This window comes from Rutilus rutilus (assembly GCF_951802725.1).
Source record: "Rutilus rutilus genome assembly, chromosome: 15".
NCBI lineage: Eukaryota > Metazoa > Chordata > Actinopteri > Cypriniformes > Leuciscidae > Rutilus > Rutilus rutilus.
The window spans coordinates 23,942,679-23,960,207 of NC_140220.1; the positions used below are offsets into that span (position 1 = coordinate 23,942,679).

Consider the following 17,529-nt stretch of genomic DNA (forward strand, 5'->3'; position numbering starts at 1 on the left):
TTCCCGGATTCCATCATAATCCTAAATTATCTTTTGTAGCAGAAATCAATGAGAATTTGACATATCTTGTTTTTATATTAAGGTGGGTTTTTAAAGTGAACACTAAATTATGTCACAGGCTGTTTGTATCTAATGAATCGCACGGCTGGAGTAGGCCCAACGCAAGAAAACAAACTTTAATCCAAAAATTCATCAGGTCATAGAAACTCAGGAGACAAGAAAACAACCACTTTACATCAACAATACCAGACAAACAACTGAACACACGAGAGAGAATGTATACACAACCAAATGAGGAAACTAGTGAGATAATTAATGAACAACAGGTGAACTAAATCAATCTGACACATACTTGGAAATTAGGTCAATTGGCAAGACAGGAATTTTAGAACGAAACATAATCCTGACAAATTAAAATTTAATGACATTTATATGTATCACGCATTGCAATTTAACAAAAAATGAATAAGACATTTGTCACAACATTTATCATTCTTTGTTATCAACGTACTAAAACCATAAAAACTAATATTTCCGGTACTTGAAATAAAATAAACGCTAACTGAATTAAAATAAAACAAAAAAGTTAAACTTATTTTATTTCATAAGTTTATGAAGTTTCATAAGGAACATTTCTCATTTATGTTTAGTTGAAGTTGAAGTACTAAAATAACTAAAACTTAATAATCTCAAACTAAAACAAGACTTAATAAATACTATATATAGACATAATAAATCACTAATAAAAATGACAAAAACACAACAAAAATACTGAAACTAAAAATGCAAATATGAAAATAATGTTAAAATGAAATGTTGAATGTTGTAAATTAACAGTAACAAATAAAGTAATTGTAGTTAACTAACGTTAACAAATGGAAACTAATGTAAAGTTACCAAAATAAATTGTTTTCCAGTCATGTCTCTCTGAGGGCACCAGGTGAAGAAAAAAATATATGCACATGACACCTCTTTATCCGGCTAACCAAGTAAATCATGTTCGAAGAAAGGGTTCTTGGTGTTCTTTTCTATTTCATGGTCTACCCATCCTCTCCTTTCGTATAAGATCCTCTCCTCGCCTGTGTTGCTTTTTCAGCAGCACAAATATGTAAGATGGGAGCAGCTGTTGTTCATGGTCTTTTGCTCTTCCCATGTTATCTCAAGGGACGTCCCATTTGAGCACATTATTTTCCCATTAAAGCCTGCCGGCAGCTGGTTAAAAATCATTTTTTAGTTTGATTGCTCCTTCCACAAATTAAAGTTTGGGACTATGGGGTGGGATGCGAGTTAGCGAAGATAAATACTGTTGGTTTTTGCATTTGTCGGGCTCAAACCTGTTGAGAGATAATCTGGTAAAAAAAAAAAAAGCAAAAGCCACAAATTGATAGTGGGATAGTGAGGTAAACATGTGTAACCTCACCTGTTCAGGTAAAGTACCATCCATCTCATCTAATCACACTTCACCTTCCCAAAACAGACCTCATTTTCTGTGTGTCCCATTTCATCTTTCATCTAACACCATGTTATCATTGCAGAACAAACATAACCAACAGATCGATCTCATGGATCTAGACACTGACCTGTTGCTGGTCACCAAGGTAAGGTGGACAATGACTGGTCGAAGTTTCTCCACACCTGCCCTCGGCCTTCCCATGATCCTCCAAGCTGTTGTTTTGATTGCAAATGCCCTAAAGCTCCTCTAGCTGTAATCTAGTTATAAAGTAATAAGTAGTGCACTATGGTCCTCTGTAGACTTCAGCAGAGTCCCTATACTGGAAAGTAAATGTCACACTTCCCGCTATGAACAGTTTATAGCCCTGCTAAATCCCCAGTCTCTTGCTTTTTAGCTTTTCCACTAGTTTCCTGGAAGTAGTCTACTTACTCATACCTGACCTTTCTTTTTTTATAGTCAAATGACAGAGCTCTTTTAGGTGACCCTAGTGTGACCCTGTTGAATAGGTTGGATTTTGTGCTTCCATGAATAAATCAGTCAGAGACCATGTGCGCAAGATTTTTACAGTGGTCTCAAAGGTCATGCACACAGTCGTGTTATTGTGTGTGCTGTTTTTTTAGTTGTTTTAAAATTATTAGGGGGAAAAGCAATATTGGCTAATCAAAATTCATAATTCAAAGCCCGAACAAATTAATCAATCAGTTGTCCTGCCATTGTACTGCAGTGAAAAGTGAACATAGATGGACCCAGCCATACAGAGAACAAGGACTTCGGCTTTGGCAAGTTTCAAGTACAGTATGATATGATTGTTGGTGGGTTTTCACTGCGAAACAACACAAATAATTCAGTTATCATCACCACAATATTAATAAATAAATAAAGGCTGCAGAAAATTCAGACATTTTAGGCAGCAAAAAACTATCCTCTGAATAGAGGATATATCCCAAAATATTCACTCATTATCTTCCTAGAAATGATCTCTTATTATATAATATTGTAGATTAGATGGCTGGCTGGATGGCTGGATGGATGGATTGCTGGATAGATAGATGGAAATGAAAATAAATTACTGTTTATTACAGTTTATTTCTCCGTGCTGATCGGTAGGTACAAGAAGTCATCATCATTTATATTTGTTTTTTATATCATTTCTATAACAACTCACTATCATTTCCATAAGTCACCATTTGTATTCAAACCACTGGTAGATGCCAATATTCTGTGGCAAAGACTAGACTGTCATGGCACTGAGTGCTGAGGTGAAACACATCTGATTTTATGGTGGTAAATGTTCCTCTTTCATCTGCAGAATATCAACCAGTTAGAGCTTTTCGGAGACATGTCCACTCCTCCTGATATCACGTCCCCCTCGGTGAGTGACTCCAAATGGAATGCAGGAATACTGCACAGTGTATACTGCATACTAATTAGGTAGTATGTAAACAGTATGCCATTTTGATATAGTTGAGCTATGAGCAAGTGTAGTTTTTTTTGGAAAGCTTCTGTTTAGACTGCTGTGATTCTCCTCTTCCACAGACCCCAGCATCTCCGGCTAATACTCTGGACCGCACGCTGGCCCACCAGACTCCATCCGAACTGTTCACCCCCTTCAACCCTGCCTCTGTACCCTCAGGTAGGAGAAAATTCGCCCCTGGTAAAACAATACCAAGAAAATAGATAAAGGAGACATGGAATGGGGCGGATGTAAATTAAGTAATGTGTCTGTCTAGTTCCGGCTAAATAAGATGTCCCGTCCTCCTGCTGTAGAATATGAATTCTCTCATTACTGGCTGCTGTACTGATCTGCATGATAAATGCCTTGCAGAGGACACAGCGTTACCTCTATCTGCTCTAGTGCTACTCTGTGTGTTTATGTGTGTGTGTGTGTGTTTATATCAGTGAGTGTTTGATGCCTTTTTAACACGCACATCTGTTCGGGAGTCATATCATACATTTTTATTATGTTATTTTTTTCCCTGATGTCCACTTAGTCAAGGATTTTTGCACCACTAAGGGGCAATGTTTAGTTTTTCATCACCATTTTCACCCCTCTCTCTTATTCTTTGATTAAATTAAACAAAATATATACAGATTATTAAAGGAGTGGTTCAAATATTTACTCACTCTCATGCCGTTTTAAACTTGAATGACTTTCTTTCTTCTGTGAAACACAAATAAAGATATTGTGAAACATCTCAGTGATTTTCTCCATCCATTGAAAAGTTAATGGGTTCGAATGTTGTTTTGGGCCACATTGACTTTAATTAAATGGACAAAAACAGCTATTTTACAGTTCTGTTTTGCAGAAGAAAGGAAGTCATACAGATTTAAAATGACATGAGGGAAATAAATGTTACATAATTGTCTTTTTTGGGGGGTGAATTACCCTATGCCTGAACTTGCCAAAACCAACATTTTAATAATGTTAATATATCTAATTACAAACATATTTTATAGACTACTACTGACCTTTAAGGTGACTTTTCATCTTAGAAACATTATGGTAAAGAGAAAGCCATATTATTAATCAAAGTCCACACAAGTAGATTTTCCAAAAGCTGAGGTAAATATTAATATATAGAAGATGAACACAGTGTCATCCACACAAGTACAAAACACCATCATGACACTAAAATAATGCTATAAACATTTATTTGAACATAAGATGCAACATAAAACCTTAAAGGGTTAGTTCACCCAAAAATGTAAATTCTGTCATCATTTACTCACCCTCATGTCGTTCCAAACCCGTAAGACTTTCGTTCATCTTCGTTCAAATCTGAGAGTTTTCTTTCCCTCCATAGACTATAACGTTAATACCACTTTCAAGGCCCAGAAAGGTAGTAAAGACATCGTTGAAATAGTACATGTGACTACAGTGGTTCAACCTTATTGATAATAATAATAACGTTGCACTCTATGGAGGGGTCAGAAAACTCTCGGATTTCATCAAAAAGATCTTCATTTGTGTTCCGAAGATGAACAAAGGTTTTATGGGTTTAGAATGACATGAGGGTTAGAACTAACCCTTTTAATGTACAGTACTAATAAATAAAAAATACGGAATAACTCACTGTTTACCAATTAAAAAGTATTTTTTCATAAAACATCACGATTGTTTTGTTTCATAGTGAACTCTAAATTGTGAAGTGCTACCACTTTAAATTCTACAGGAACACTCGCGTCATGATATTCGAACCAGTTATTAAAAACTAATAGCCCTTGTGCAGTGACTTTGCTCTCCCTGGGACATCTGTTCCAGCCAGATTGACTTCCTCTGAAACAGTAAACAGTACAGCATTGATATGTGTGGAATCAAGTAGTGTATCATCTGTCCCATCTGTCTTCAATTCTTTCCCTCAGTCAAACTCCCCTCTGTGTTGTAAAATCATAAACACCAGGCTTGACTCCGACACACCTGTCCTGATGGGATTCTCACAGTTCAGTTATGATAGCATGAGCACATCTTTCACCTTTGAGGAATCATTCTGGCTTTTTTCAAGTAAAATCTTTTCCCCAGAGTACTTCAGGGGGTCTGATCCCGCTGGCAGTGTATTGTAAGTCACTTGCAATGAAACTTGTGGGCTAAATGGCATGTCAAATGGAACATAAATCATCTGAACAAGAACACGCTACTTAATTATGATCTTATTTAGGAAAGCTATGCTGTATTGTGAACATAGTCACTATATGTGTTCTATATTTATAATATAGCATGACTTTAAGATTTTATGAAGCAGTTAGTTACATAATAAAATAAAATCAAATAAAATATAAAATAAATAGAAATAAAATAGAATAGAATTATAAATAACATAATTCATTTTATAAAAAACGCTATTAAATTTATTTAGTGCCATCTTTCCACTGAAAGATATAGTACTCCTCGACATGTCCGCAGGATACTGGAGATGTGCTTCAGGTTTTGCTTCCCATGTACCTGAATAACAGTCCATAATTCCATCCTATTTGCCAATGGTGGATCCATTTCTCAAAAATGATTGCCGAGGGCCATCATGGACCAGTGCAGGGGTGCATTGCTGTGATGAGACAGCCCATTGCTGCCTGACTGAATGATGGACATGCACGATTTACTTAAATTCACATATAGAACTTCTCCAAGCATTCCACTCACTGGTCCTTGAGACAACCACACACCATTACTGCAACTCCATGTGTCAGATGTTCCCATCTCACACAGCTCATTTATTATGTCAGCATCGTGAATTGAGGAGTAACTAAATACATGTAAAAATGCTGTTACATTTATTAATGTGTGTGTCAATAGCTAAGCTGTTTTCAAAATACTAAATCACTTTTTTTTCCTTTTTTTTTTTTTTACTGCATATGAAGAAATACAGATGCTCATAATTGTATTGCTATTTATTGAAATATTGTTTAGTTGAACCATTTAAAAAATGCTGTTTAATGCTGTCACCTTAATTTTGTGGATAAAGTAGATAAATAAATAACAAATATAATATTATGTATATATTTTATATTATTTATCATAAATAAATGTATAAATTAAAAAAATTATAAAATATATACTCGCATCTGACTATTAGTTGCACCGGGTCAAAATTGCATTGTTGAGAGAAAAAAAGGTCACATTTTATTATTACATTCAGAAATAATTCAAATACTGTAAATCAGAACATAAGTACTACAAACATGGTTCCCCTAACTCCACAACAAATCCTTTCAATTTAACATATTCAGAACAGGAATAAAAAAAAAAAAAAAGAATAAAACAATCATAAATGATAGTGGTATTCATTATAATCAACATTTATTATAAATGCCAAGCCTAAACAAATTGACATGCCATATACAAATAAACTTTGTAATTAAGTACTTAAACTTGTAATTAACTTAGCTCATACCTTAGCACAAATCCAAATGTGCGTGCTTTGTGCATGTTTGCATACTTGACTGAATAAGTCACTTTGGAAGGAAAGTCACAGCAGGTTTCAGATGATTAAAATATCATCTGGGGGATATTCTGGGGATATCTAATTTGATTTTATCAATAAATTCCACTAGAAACAAACCTTGTTGTATTATTTTAATTTAATACTGTGAAGCTGCTTTGATACAATCTGTATTGTGAAAAGCGCTATACAAATATACTTGACTTGACTTGACTTGACTTAAAACGATAGATTCTTCTTTTAAATAGCTAATGTCAACACCTAAGTAGAGTCATTTTTAAAGATGAAGGATCACATCTTTCCACAACTTCCTATTTTGTGAGCAACCCAACTACAGTTGATCTCACGCCTCTTTGAAATATTCCAGACACGCTCTCACAGTGCGTGTGGCATGTCATAGAGATAAGATACGATGGGGAGTTTTATTATTTGAATCAGCGTTACTCATTGGAAAGAAAGAGCAAGATGTGTAATGAAATAAGCCTCAATGTGATATGAGTCAGACTGTTGTAATGGCCTCGTTTAAAGGGCGTTGCTATTCATTAAGCCCGGACCTATTGTGAGAAGTAATTACAATAGTTCATCTGAGCCATAAAGACCTTTTTCATTATGAAAATCTAGGTCATCTTTCCCAAGTCATCAAGAGATATATGGCTGCAGCCTGAAAGTCCTTTAGTGAATGCTAAAGGTTACAGCACAACCTCGTCATGAGGTGTGCGTGTTTTACAAATCATTTTGCCGGTAAATTCTCTTTCGATAGTTCGAAGAGCTTTGTGAACAGAAAGTCTCATTGTCTCCGTCCTTTAGGTTATGTGACGATGGGAGCCGTTCCACCCGCGTGGGCGCAGCAACAGTTCGCCGCTCAGGCTCCATTAGCGTTTGGCGTCCAGTCCCCGGTGCCCGTTGCGCAGGTTTTACCGGGCGCTCAGCCTCTGATCTGGGGTCAAGCCAACCTTTTTCCTGCCACCCAGCAACAGTGGGCCGCAATGGCAGGGGCTCACTTTTCGCCTGCCGCTTTCATGCCTGCCCAGACAGTAGGGCCGCTTCCCGCTGCCATGTTTCAGACACTGGCTCCCATGGCAGTGCCCGCGTCCTGCGAGACGCCCGCGGTGGCCATGGGCGGAGCCGTGGCAGGAACCTCGGGCTCCACGGCCTCCAGTCCGCAACACGGGGAGCGCACACTGCAGAGACAGGCTAAGATGAGCAAGGAGATGTTTAAGGACTTCCAGATGGCAAAGCCACCAACCATGCCTGCCAGGAAGAGCGAGCAGCCTAACCTGTCCTGCACCACAGACGCTTTCACCAGCTACTTCAGCAGAGTGGGGATGGCGCAAGACACGGACGACTGCGACGACTTCGACATCTCGCAGATGAACCTCACGCCCGTCACCTCCACCACGCCCTCCACCAACTCACGTGAGTAGGACGCTTCAGACATATGCCATGGTTTTGACTCAAATTTGGGGCTGGTTATGTAAATGCGATTATAGGGGGAAAACTAGTTTAAAACACGTGGTCAAATGAATTAAATATTTGTATTCATGTTGATTTCAGATGGAAATATGTTACGTCTCCCTATGTAAGATGTCTATGGGTAATATGGTATATAACATATAAGTGTTAAAGTTATTAGTTAAAGTATTACTCCCTCATACCCTATTACCCCTAGATATCTTAAATAGGAAGACATAACATAATCGGGGGTTAGTCCGGGATTTTTATACCATTTTCAAGAAAGGTTTCTGTTTAATTCTCTAGAAATGACATGTATGTATGTGTGTGTGTATATATATGTAATGATAATTATGAATGAATAATTCATGATATTTGTAAAAAAAAAAATATATATATAGCCTTAGATAGTGTTCTAAGTAGTTTAGAACGCAAGTTTATTTCGTCTTCTTCCTCGTCGAATTTCTGTCGCTCTACATACGTCATCTGGTATAATTGAAACGATTGGCTATGAGCTACGTACAGGCGCAGACATTCATAGCGCCCAATAAACAGCTCTGGGCATTCGTAAACCACGCCTCAAATACGAGAAAATGAACATGTGGTTCCCAGACCACGTCTCAATGAGACGAGGTCTGACGTTAGCCAGGCTAATATTATTCATAAATATCATAATTTTTTGGAGAGTTGCACCACATAACATTTTACAACCTGATTTAACCTTCAAGTTATGTGATATTTTAAAAGACTTATTTACAACTTTGCCACACAGTCATGAAATCATTTTCTTTTTTATTATTATTAATATTATTTATTTATTTATTTTGCTGGTTGCATCACATGTATTTGGTTTGGCATGCAAATACATAGATATATTTGTGGCATATATATACTATCAAAATATTATATATTATATATATATATATATATATATATATATGAGCAATATCACACTGCATATGCAAATATAGCCTAAATATAAAGTTAAGAAACTTAATTTTCCCCTTAACCCAAATCAGTTTGCTCTGGAACAAGTAATAAATTAGACCAAAGATTGCCGTTTGATATACCCCAAATGAATTATATCTCATGTTTAACCACTTTTTACATACAGTAAGAGCCAGCGGCTAATTCCCAAAGGATTGGCCGAGATTAAGCTGTTTTCTGCGGGTACATGGCTGAAAGCCTGGCAAAAATCCTTTAAAAAGCCTGAAAGCCTTTAAAACTAATTTTAAATCAGGTGCTATATTTATATATTCACATATTTGAGGTCTAAATAACTACATTCTCGCCTAAAAAACTTGTATAACTACATTTCATGACACAACAACAGTAGTGTTTTTTTTAAAATATGATGGATTTGCTCGACCGCCATGACAGCCGCAGTAAGCAGAACGATGCAAATGGTAAAACGGTTCCAGTGCTGATATTGTGGGAATATCGCACGTCTCTCAACCAATCAGATTCGAGAGCCAGAAAGAATTGTTGTATATATTGTATTCATATTTTGATATTATATGTGCACTAGATGCTTTTATCAAAAATGTGTTACACGACATTAAATTACATTTTGTTAGTTCATGCATTACTTAAACCCATGACTTCGGGATTGTTAGCATCTGCTCTACTGTTTGAGCACAGGAATGCCTCCATAGCCACAGGACATCAATTGACCTTTCACTGATGTCTTAATTATTTAATACATTATGGTTTTAATTTGAGGTGGGTTAGCATCTTCCTCTTTTTTCAATAATAAGAATTTATGACAGCCAACATTTAAATGATTATATCTTGGCACTGGTTTAAAAACATAATGATTATCTTTAGAAAGCTGCAATTTTCCTTTTTGCTTCACTGCATAAAATTCAAAATGTGTTTCTGGGTCAAGCGACTTAAAATGATGTCACATATGTACACATATTAGATCTTCCATGTTTTCCTGAATAGATGGTTTAGAATTATGTGAATTTATTTATATTTATTCATAATTTGTTATACTTTATATAAAAATGTATAATATTCATACTTTTTTTTCCTCTTTCACTCTGATTTAAGAGGTTGGTCACGGTTAGGTTAAGCTTAGGGATCGGTATAGGGATATGTTTTTATATCAGGAATGTTGTTTCAGGACCAACAGAATCACATAATGCTGTAGCTCCATAAACCCTAAATACATCAACAAAGAAAACGAATCTCACATAGAAGAACTTGGTATCTCACCATATGCCTTTCTCTCTCGCGCCTCTCTCATCGCAAGCCCTTAACAGTGCTGACACGGCTAGAAAGGCTTTATCCGTTTCCTACTACAGAACTTCAAACTCACACCTCATCCCGTCTTTCATCAACACATCCTTTTTCACTCAGAGGTTGAAAGGTGGGCTTTGATGCTGTTGCCCAGAAGGCATTGTCTTTAGTCAGCGTGAAAATGACAATTAGTACTGCGGTGGGGAACGACGGCAGGGGGAAAGAGAGAGTCAGTCACAGGCCCAGCTGTGCTTCTGGCGAACAGTGTAATTATCACTGATCTCTAGGGAGCCCTGCGCTGTGTGTTGGGCCTGTTTGGATCCTCTCGCTCCTGTAGTGCTAATTATTGCTGCGATGGAACGCCACACCGTCCCACGTTTGCACACAGGCAGGCTGTGCGTGAGAGACATACTCATTTATTAGGTGTCAATAAGGGATTTTGATCCACATAGGACTCTTTCTGACAGGGTTTGGGCTTAAATGCATACGTTTAGTCACACTAATCATGACTAGTTCGTGCAAAACACAAAATACATTCCCCTAGGTACAAATCGTTCCAGTTTCGAGACGAAATATCAACTGAATGGTGTAAATAGTTAGTATTTTTTTTTTAAAGAGGCTAAAGGTACACTAGGGGTGTCCCCGACTATGGATTTTCATAGTCGAATCAGAATCGTCAAGTCTTGCCTATAGTCGACTAATAGTCGAATCGTGTGTAGGGGGTGGTGCTGGGGGCGGGGCTTTAACATTTCAAAGCCGCGATGTACAGAAAATCACACAAAGATATAGAAAAAAAATGTATAAAACATTTTGGATCAATAAAACTAAGAAATAACATAAATAACTCCAGAAAGGCCACACTGCAGACAGGATTTGCATTTCACATGCATATCAAATTAAATCGGCTGTGCGAGCAGGCTCTAAGTACAGCACAACATCGATGCACCGAAAAAATAAACAGTTAATTTACAAAATTAAATTAGAACAGAATATACCTTTCTAATAAATAGAAATACAAAACGAAATAAATCAGAATCAAGTCACAAGATGAATGTGTGCAAATGTGTGCAAAATGCCTAAAGTGCAGGGGAACATATATTCAAAACACAAGCCACAAATAGTTAGATTAGATAATAACCCTGACAGATCAATAAATAAAATTAAAATAAAGAAATGATTAAAATAACGATAGTAGCCAGAATTTTCAACTTCGTCTTTTTAACTGCAGAAACAACAATAAATTCTGCTCATAGACAGCGTATCAACGACCGCGCCGGTCCTCGCGGACTATGATTGACAGCTCGCTCACAAGCGAGGGCGGGTCTGTGTTGAAACGCTGCTGTCAATCAACAATCGTGGGAGGGGCGTCGATTTTGTGACGTCACAAAATCGAACGGCTTGATTTGAGACAGGGGAAAACATATAAGAAGATTTTTTTTTAAATCACTGGATGGATTTTTATCATTTTATGATGGTTGTGTACAGGCACTGCCAACACACATTACAGTACAATCAACTTGTAAAAGTGCATGTACCGTTATATGACCCCTTTAAGTAACAAATATAAACCACATAACTAACTCAAAACCAACAGGAATTCTCTTTTACGCACCCTTAAAGGAGCCGTATGTAAGATTGTGGCCAAAACTGGTACTGCAATCACTTTCAAATTACTGTAGAGCGGTGTATCCCCTCCCCCTCCCCCTCCCCCTGACTCGAGGTTGCCAGATAGGCTGCAGGATCCAGCAGGAATGTAGGCTGCTACGTAGCTGTGGTAACTAGAGCAGAGCTGGCAACCCCGATGCCGAAACACTACAGACTTCGTGATTGGTAGATAGGTGGAGGGTGGCGCTTCAGGCCAAAACACAATATGACAACATCAACATCAGTTGAGGGCTGCAACTTCACATTTTAAATGACAATATCCTGGCCGGACTACTGTTGTCAGTGATATAAGTATTTGAAATGAACATGATTTCTTAATGTCTAGTGACATATCAGGGCCATTTTATGATTAATTGAAATACATTTCTTACATACAGCTCCTTTAAGGCTGGAATACTCTACACGACTTGATTTGCAGTTTGGATGAATCGATGCTAGTTGCCAAAAGACAATGGCAGTCTGCAGATGGAGTTGACGTTTCTCTGAAATCGCGTAGTGTTTGGTAGGCATAGGCTTATTTTTTAGCTTCAGGCTTTTAGCTTCATTCCACTAGTCAGATGAGATCAAACTTATTTGATATTTTGAGCTGATATTAGAACATGCATCTCTTAACAACAAGGTGCCTCTTTGATTTTGTCAAATCCAAAATGCAACCTCAGATGAGATCATAACATTTTGTGATGTGTACTTTGTGTACTTTGCAGCACTTTGAAGATAAATTCTGTGAGTTTGGGGGTTCCCTGTGAGCCGGGCTCATTGCTAGCAACATGCTAGAGCCAAAATAGAACTACAAAATATTTGTAGTACGGTATTTCAAATAAAATTAAAGCTGTGTTCTAAGTCTTCAAAAGCTTTTTGATGGTTTAGTGCAAGATGCAGACTTTCAATGAGAGTAAAAGTCATAGTGTTTTTAGCGCCACCCTGTAGACATTTCAAATGGAAACTGCAACAATCTGTAGCTGCACTAATGCATTTTAGCTTTTGGAAAAGCATATCTGTTTTATTTTTAACGTAAGAGCGGGTTAGGTCATATTTAATTAGAATGAGTAAGACTTCCAGCATTAGCCGCTTCCAGTTATTTTAGCTAACGAAGGCTAATGAATTCACAGGAAGTAGCTTAGTACATACGTGTTAAAAAATAAGTTGGATACATAGTCATTGACGGTCACGTTTTTTTCTCTTGAGACCAAGTAGAAAAAGTCCCATAGTAAACTTAAAATGAGAATTAACGCTTTACATATTTGAGTAAAAACAGGCAAATTTCCTTGGCTGAATGCAACAGCCGTCACTGAGCTGTGAGAGCGAACGGCTCGCTGAAGCAGTTTAAGGTTGCATGAGCCCAAAAAGGAACATTGTTTTCATGTATAATTGATCACAAATGAGCCTCGTCTTTAATGTAAGTGTGAAAATTTCAGCGCCCTCCCTGTCAGACTGCAACAGATATTTAGTTATTCTCCCAACGGGTGAAAAACATGTTTGTGCTTTCTTAGCGTCACCCAACAACACATCAGACGCTTTAAATCAGCTAATGCAATAAACAAATGTGAGATTTACTATGTGTGACCTGTTACTAACCATAACTCTGGCCTTTTCTCTCTACAGCACCCACCCCGGCCCCCCGGCAGAGTTCTCCATCAAAGTCCTCGTCCCACGCCAGTGACCCGCCCACCGATGACTCTTTTGGTGAGGCAGAGGGCAGCCCCAGTCGGAGCGGGGAGGAGGATGCTGTAAGTACTGCTGATTGTAGGAAATGTAGTTTTCCAACAATATCAGATCTGATCCCACTTGTGCTTTTTATTACACAAAATACAATCAGAATCAAAACCTAAAGTTCAAGTTTAGTTTCTCCAATCAGCACTGACTTCATGAATCCTTGCAGACTTACATTATTAATATTGTTAAAATGTAAATACAAATTGCATATCCTTAGGAAAACTAAAGTATTAGAATAGAGCCTGATTCTCCCCTACTGATTTTAATATTTATATTTCATCAGGGGCATTTTTACCTCATAAAGAATATAACACCTCAAAAAAGGTATTATCCAAATGGCCAACACTTTTTAGACTAAAGACGTAAAAGAAAAATTCTGACGTCATTTACTCGCCCTCGTGTTGTTCCAAACTCAAACGACTTTCTTTCTTCCTTCCATGGAAAACAAAAGGAAAAATAGTTGAATAAGGTACTGGTCACTCTCACTAGCTTTACAACCATTTCAAGGTGTGAAAAGGATATAAAAGCATCATAAAATGGTGCTGTATTCAGAGTGTTTGGAAACCATGTTAGCTTTGTGTTATGAGCGAACTAAAATCTTCATTAGAGGTCATAATTTGCAGTTCATGGACATCAGATTTGTTTTACAGTTCGCAAAACTGGTTTAAATGATTCATTCATGGATTGGACTAATCCAGTTATCAAGGTCAAGTCAGTGATTGAGTCACAGTAGTTAACATTATGAATAATACATTTCAGTATGGTTTTCACTTAAATCTGCTTCAGAATACATATTGAAATAACAAACACATCATATAGGCTATTTTATGGTGCTTTTATGTAATGACACGTGAGTGAGTAAATGATGACAAAAATTTAATTTTGGGTGAACTGTGTAGACACATCAGTGGTGCCGTCCACTGTATTTCAGAAACACTCACTCACTCACTCACTCACTCACTCACTCACTCACTCACTCACTCACTCACACACACCCTCTCTCTCTCTCTGGATCTCTATCAGATATGACTCATCAGAAAATGCCATGGAAACCCGACCAGTGCTCTTTCTCCTTTCTTTTATATTTCAGCTGAACAAAAAGTTTAATTAGTCCTTGAGTGTGTCTCTTTCTCTACTGAAATGGCATTGGACTTACGAGTGCAGCCATAGAGGGAATATTCATAAAAATCCAAAATGCTGTAGTCTAAAGCCTTTTATGCGGTAGCACAATACAGGACTCTTTTTAACAGTAGGGTTTTCACTGCTCCGGTAATGGGCACATGTGTGCGGGAACTTATGAATACACCAGTGTGTGGGTGGACTAATAAATGTATTAAATAGATGGATGGATGGATGGGTAGATGGATGGATGGACAGATGGATGGATACTCTCTCTTTTTTGCACATTTACAGCACTGCCTATGCTTCTGTTCTTACCGTTGCAAGAAAAAAATATGTGAACTATTTGATTTACTATGGATTTCTTCTTTCCGGCTGCTTTATAAAAGCTTATTTCCTGTCACTTTTCCTCTTTCTTTTCCCCTAATCTTTTTCTTTCCCCTTCTCCTTCTATGCTCCTCTCTCTTTTTCCAGGCTGGAGACTCCCAGCAGTCTCCGGGTGCGAGTGAGCCTCAAGCAGAGCCTGAGAGCTCAGAGACGGACAGTCCTCAGGTCGGTAGCTAGATAGCGGCAGGTCAGGGTAGGTATCTGTCCTCTTTTATTCCCCCTCTTCTTCTTCGTGTCGGCCTGCTCCAACCATGACGTCACGTCAGCACGCCTTCACCCGTCCTCACCACCATTACATAGACCCACACATCGTGGCCGTGTGTTGTGGTGCTCTTTCTCTTTATACTTTACACTTTTTCTGCTCTCTAACTCTCTTAGGCTGCGTTCACACAGTCAGTGTACTAAAAGGTGTGACTCTTGATTTGTCCTGTTTGTACTATTACAGATCTTGATTCAATCCTCTGTTAGGAATGGGATCTTGATTTATGCCTTTAACCCAAGTGACATGGTACCATAGTTTAAGGCGAGACACAGCAGGCAAAAACATCGATTTTTCATGCAGTGGTCAGTTTTGAGATTTTGGACTAGTTTACTCCTTCAATATGTGTTCTTTCAAGCTGCTATAAAGAAAACGTTGAAAATATACATTAAGATGTTTATTTTATTACATTTTGTTTACTTGCGGCAGTAAGTTTCTCCCGAATTTACCAAGAAGTTAGCATTCCAACGCGACACGCCGAGTTCCGTCTGTTTACTGAAGTCTGTCATGACCGGTATCGTTGTAAAGCTGTGAGTCTCCTGCACAACGCTATGTAACCCAAATATGGGCATTTCCTTTCTATCAGTAACCAATCGTGAATGTCCAAAAGGGGATTTAAAGCTTAGAGCTATTTAAATCTTTAACTGCCGTTTTCTCAAAATAAGTTTTTTGTCATTCAGTACATGACTGAAATTGTGTGTAAACAAAATGAAAAAATAATTTTGCACCTGGCTTTATCAAATGTTCAGATCTATCTACCTAAAATATATGCAAAATCGTGCATATTTAATGAGATAATGCCTAATTTGCATAATTAAACATACAAATTTCTTTTTAAATTAAAATTTTTATATACTTGTGTAAGTAATCAACTGAGGAAGCTTCATGGTGATATCTATTATTTTAAAATTTTACCCTATTCACCTGTAGTGTCTCGCCTTAATGATAGTAAAGAAATATCAAGACTTTTTGTGTTTTGTAGCCTGCATTGTGTCTTGTAGTGTTAATTTTCATTCTGAACAAGGACATTTCAGACATTTTATGATGCTTAGGACCCTTAAATATGATGTTCTATTTGCACAACATTTGTGTGTGTATATATATAATACACCATTCTTTACCATATATATACTATACCATTCAAAAGTCAGTCTTTTTTTTATTTTATTTTTATAAATTAATAATTTTAGACAGCAAGGATGATTTTAATTTATCAAAGTGACTGTAAAGTCTTTTATAGTGTTATAAAAAAATTATAAATAAACTTTTTACGCATTAAATCCAGAAAAAACACCACAGGAATAATGTTTTTTTTTTTTTTAAATATAAACATAGAAACAGTTATTACAAATTTGTAATATTTCAGAATATTACTGTTTTTAATGTATTTTTCATCAAATAAATGCAGCTTTGGGCAAGTATAAAAAAAAAAAACGAAACTTTTGAAAATTAGGGTAATAATTCATGAAACTACTGTATATGCTACATTTTTTATTCCTAAAGTTAAAATCTATGACTCTATGGAAGCTTGTTTCAGAGGTATAAAAAATAATAATAATGTAACTTTTTATCTCATGTGATAAATATTTTTTTTTTTTATTGCATAGTGGAAAAGCTTCCATAATGATTGCCAATAGAATAACATAATTGTGATTTATCTTTGGATTTCTGACTGTAGAAAGCAGAATGAAAGATTACATTTTGCATTAAATTAAAATCGTAACCTTAACAGCCATCCTTTTCTGTCAAATTTTCATCCTATTTGTATACTGTAACTGTACTTAGCACTCCAAACATGACTGACAAGTGTATTCTGCTACTGTGTGAATGTGGCCTTATTCTCTGCCTTCAGTTTCTTTCTCTCTCTTTTTCTCTCTCTCTCCGTTTCTCATCTCGCCGTCCCTGCCTGCTGCTGCAATCACTCTTACGCTGGTATGCATCTCATGGGAACATGGTTTATATGCTTTTATGGTGTAATTTTGTTTAGTTTATGACAGAGTATGAGTGAGTTTGTGCGTGTGTGTCCCTTTAATCCCATAAAGCTTCCTGATGTGTGTGAGTAGCAATGCTTTTGAACGTGTTTTTTAAACAGCGGTGTTGCATGGCATACCCATGAACATCATGAATGATCCACATCTAAGTATTTGTGTTGTGTCATTTCCAGATATACAAAATGAGGTCATGAATGATTTTTATATTGTCACTCATCACAGCAAAAGCACACAACATACTGAACTGATCTGAACCGAAGTAAAACGAGGTCTGACACGCAAACTAGATCCTTTTTTATCTTTGATTTCTGG

General features: G+C 37.0%; 1 protein-coding gene across 5 annotated transcripts in view; it reads left to right on the forward strand.

The window, feature by feature from the left end:
• dab1a (DAB adaptor protein 1a) overlaps positions 1-17,529 on the forward strand; it is a 158,563-nt gene that overhangs the window by 133,805 nt on the left and 7,229 nt on the right. For 2 of the 5 annotated variants that reach the window (XM_084432492.1, XM_084432495.1), the window contains 6 exons: positions 1,536-1,598; positions 2,763-2,825; positions 2,990-3,086; positions 7,195-7,803; positions 13,351-13,475; positions 15,055-15,132. In XM_084432492.1, the coding sequence (XP_084288618.1) occupies positions 1,536-1,598; positions 2,763-2,825; positions 2,990-3,086; positions 7,195-7,803; positions 13,351-13,475; positions 15,055-15,132 (1,035 nt within the window). Of the gene's footprint in view, positions 1-1,535; positions 1,599-2,762; positions 2,826-2,989; positions 3,087-7,194; positions 7,804-13,350; positions 13,476-15,054; positions 15,161-17,529 lie in introns of all 5 variants that reach the window. The other 3 variants (XM_084432493.1, XM_084432496.1, XM_084432494.1) reach the window with 2 other exon arrangements.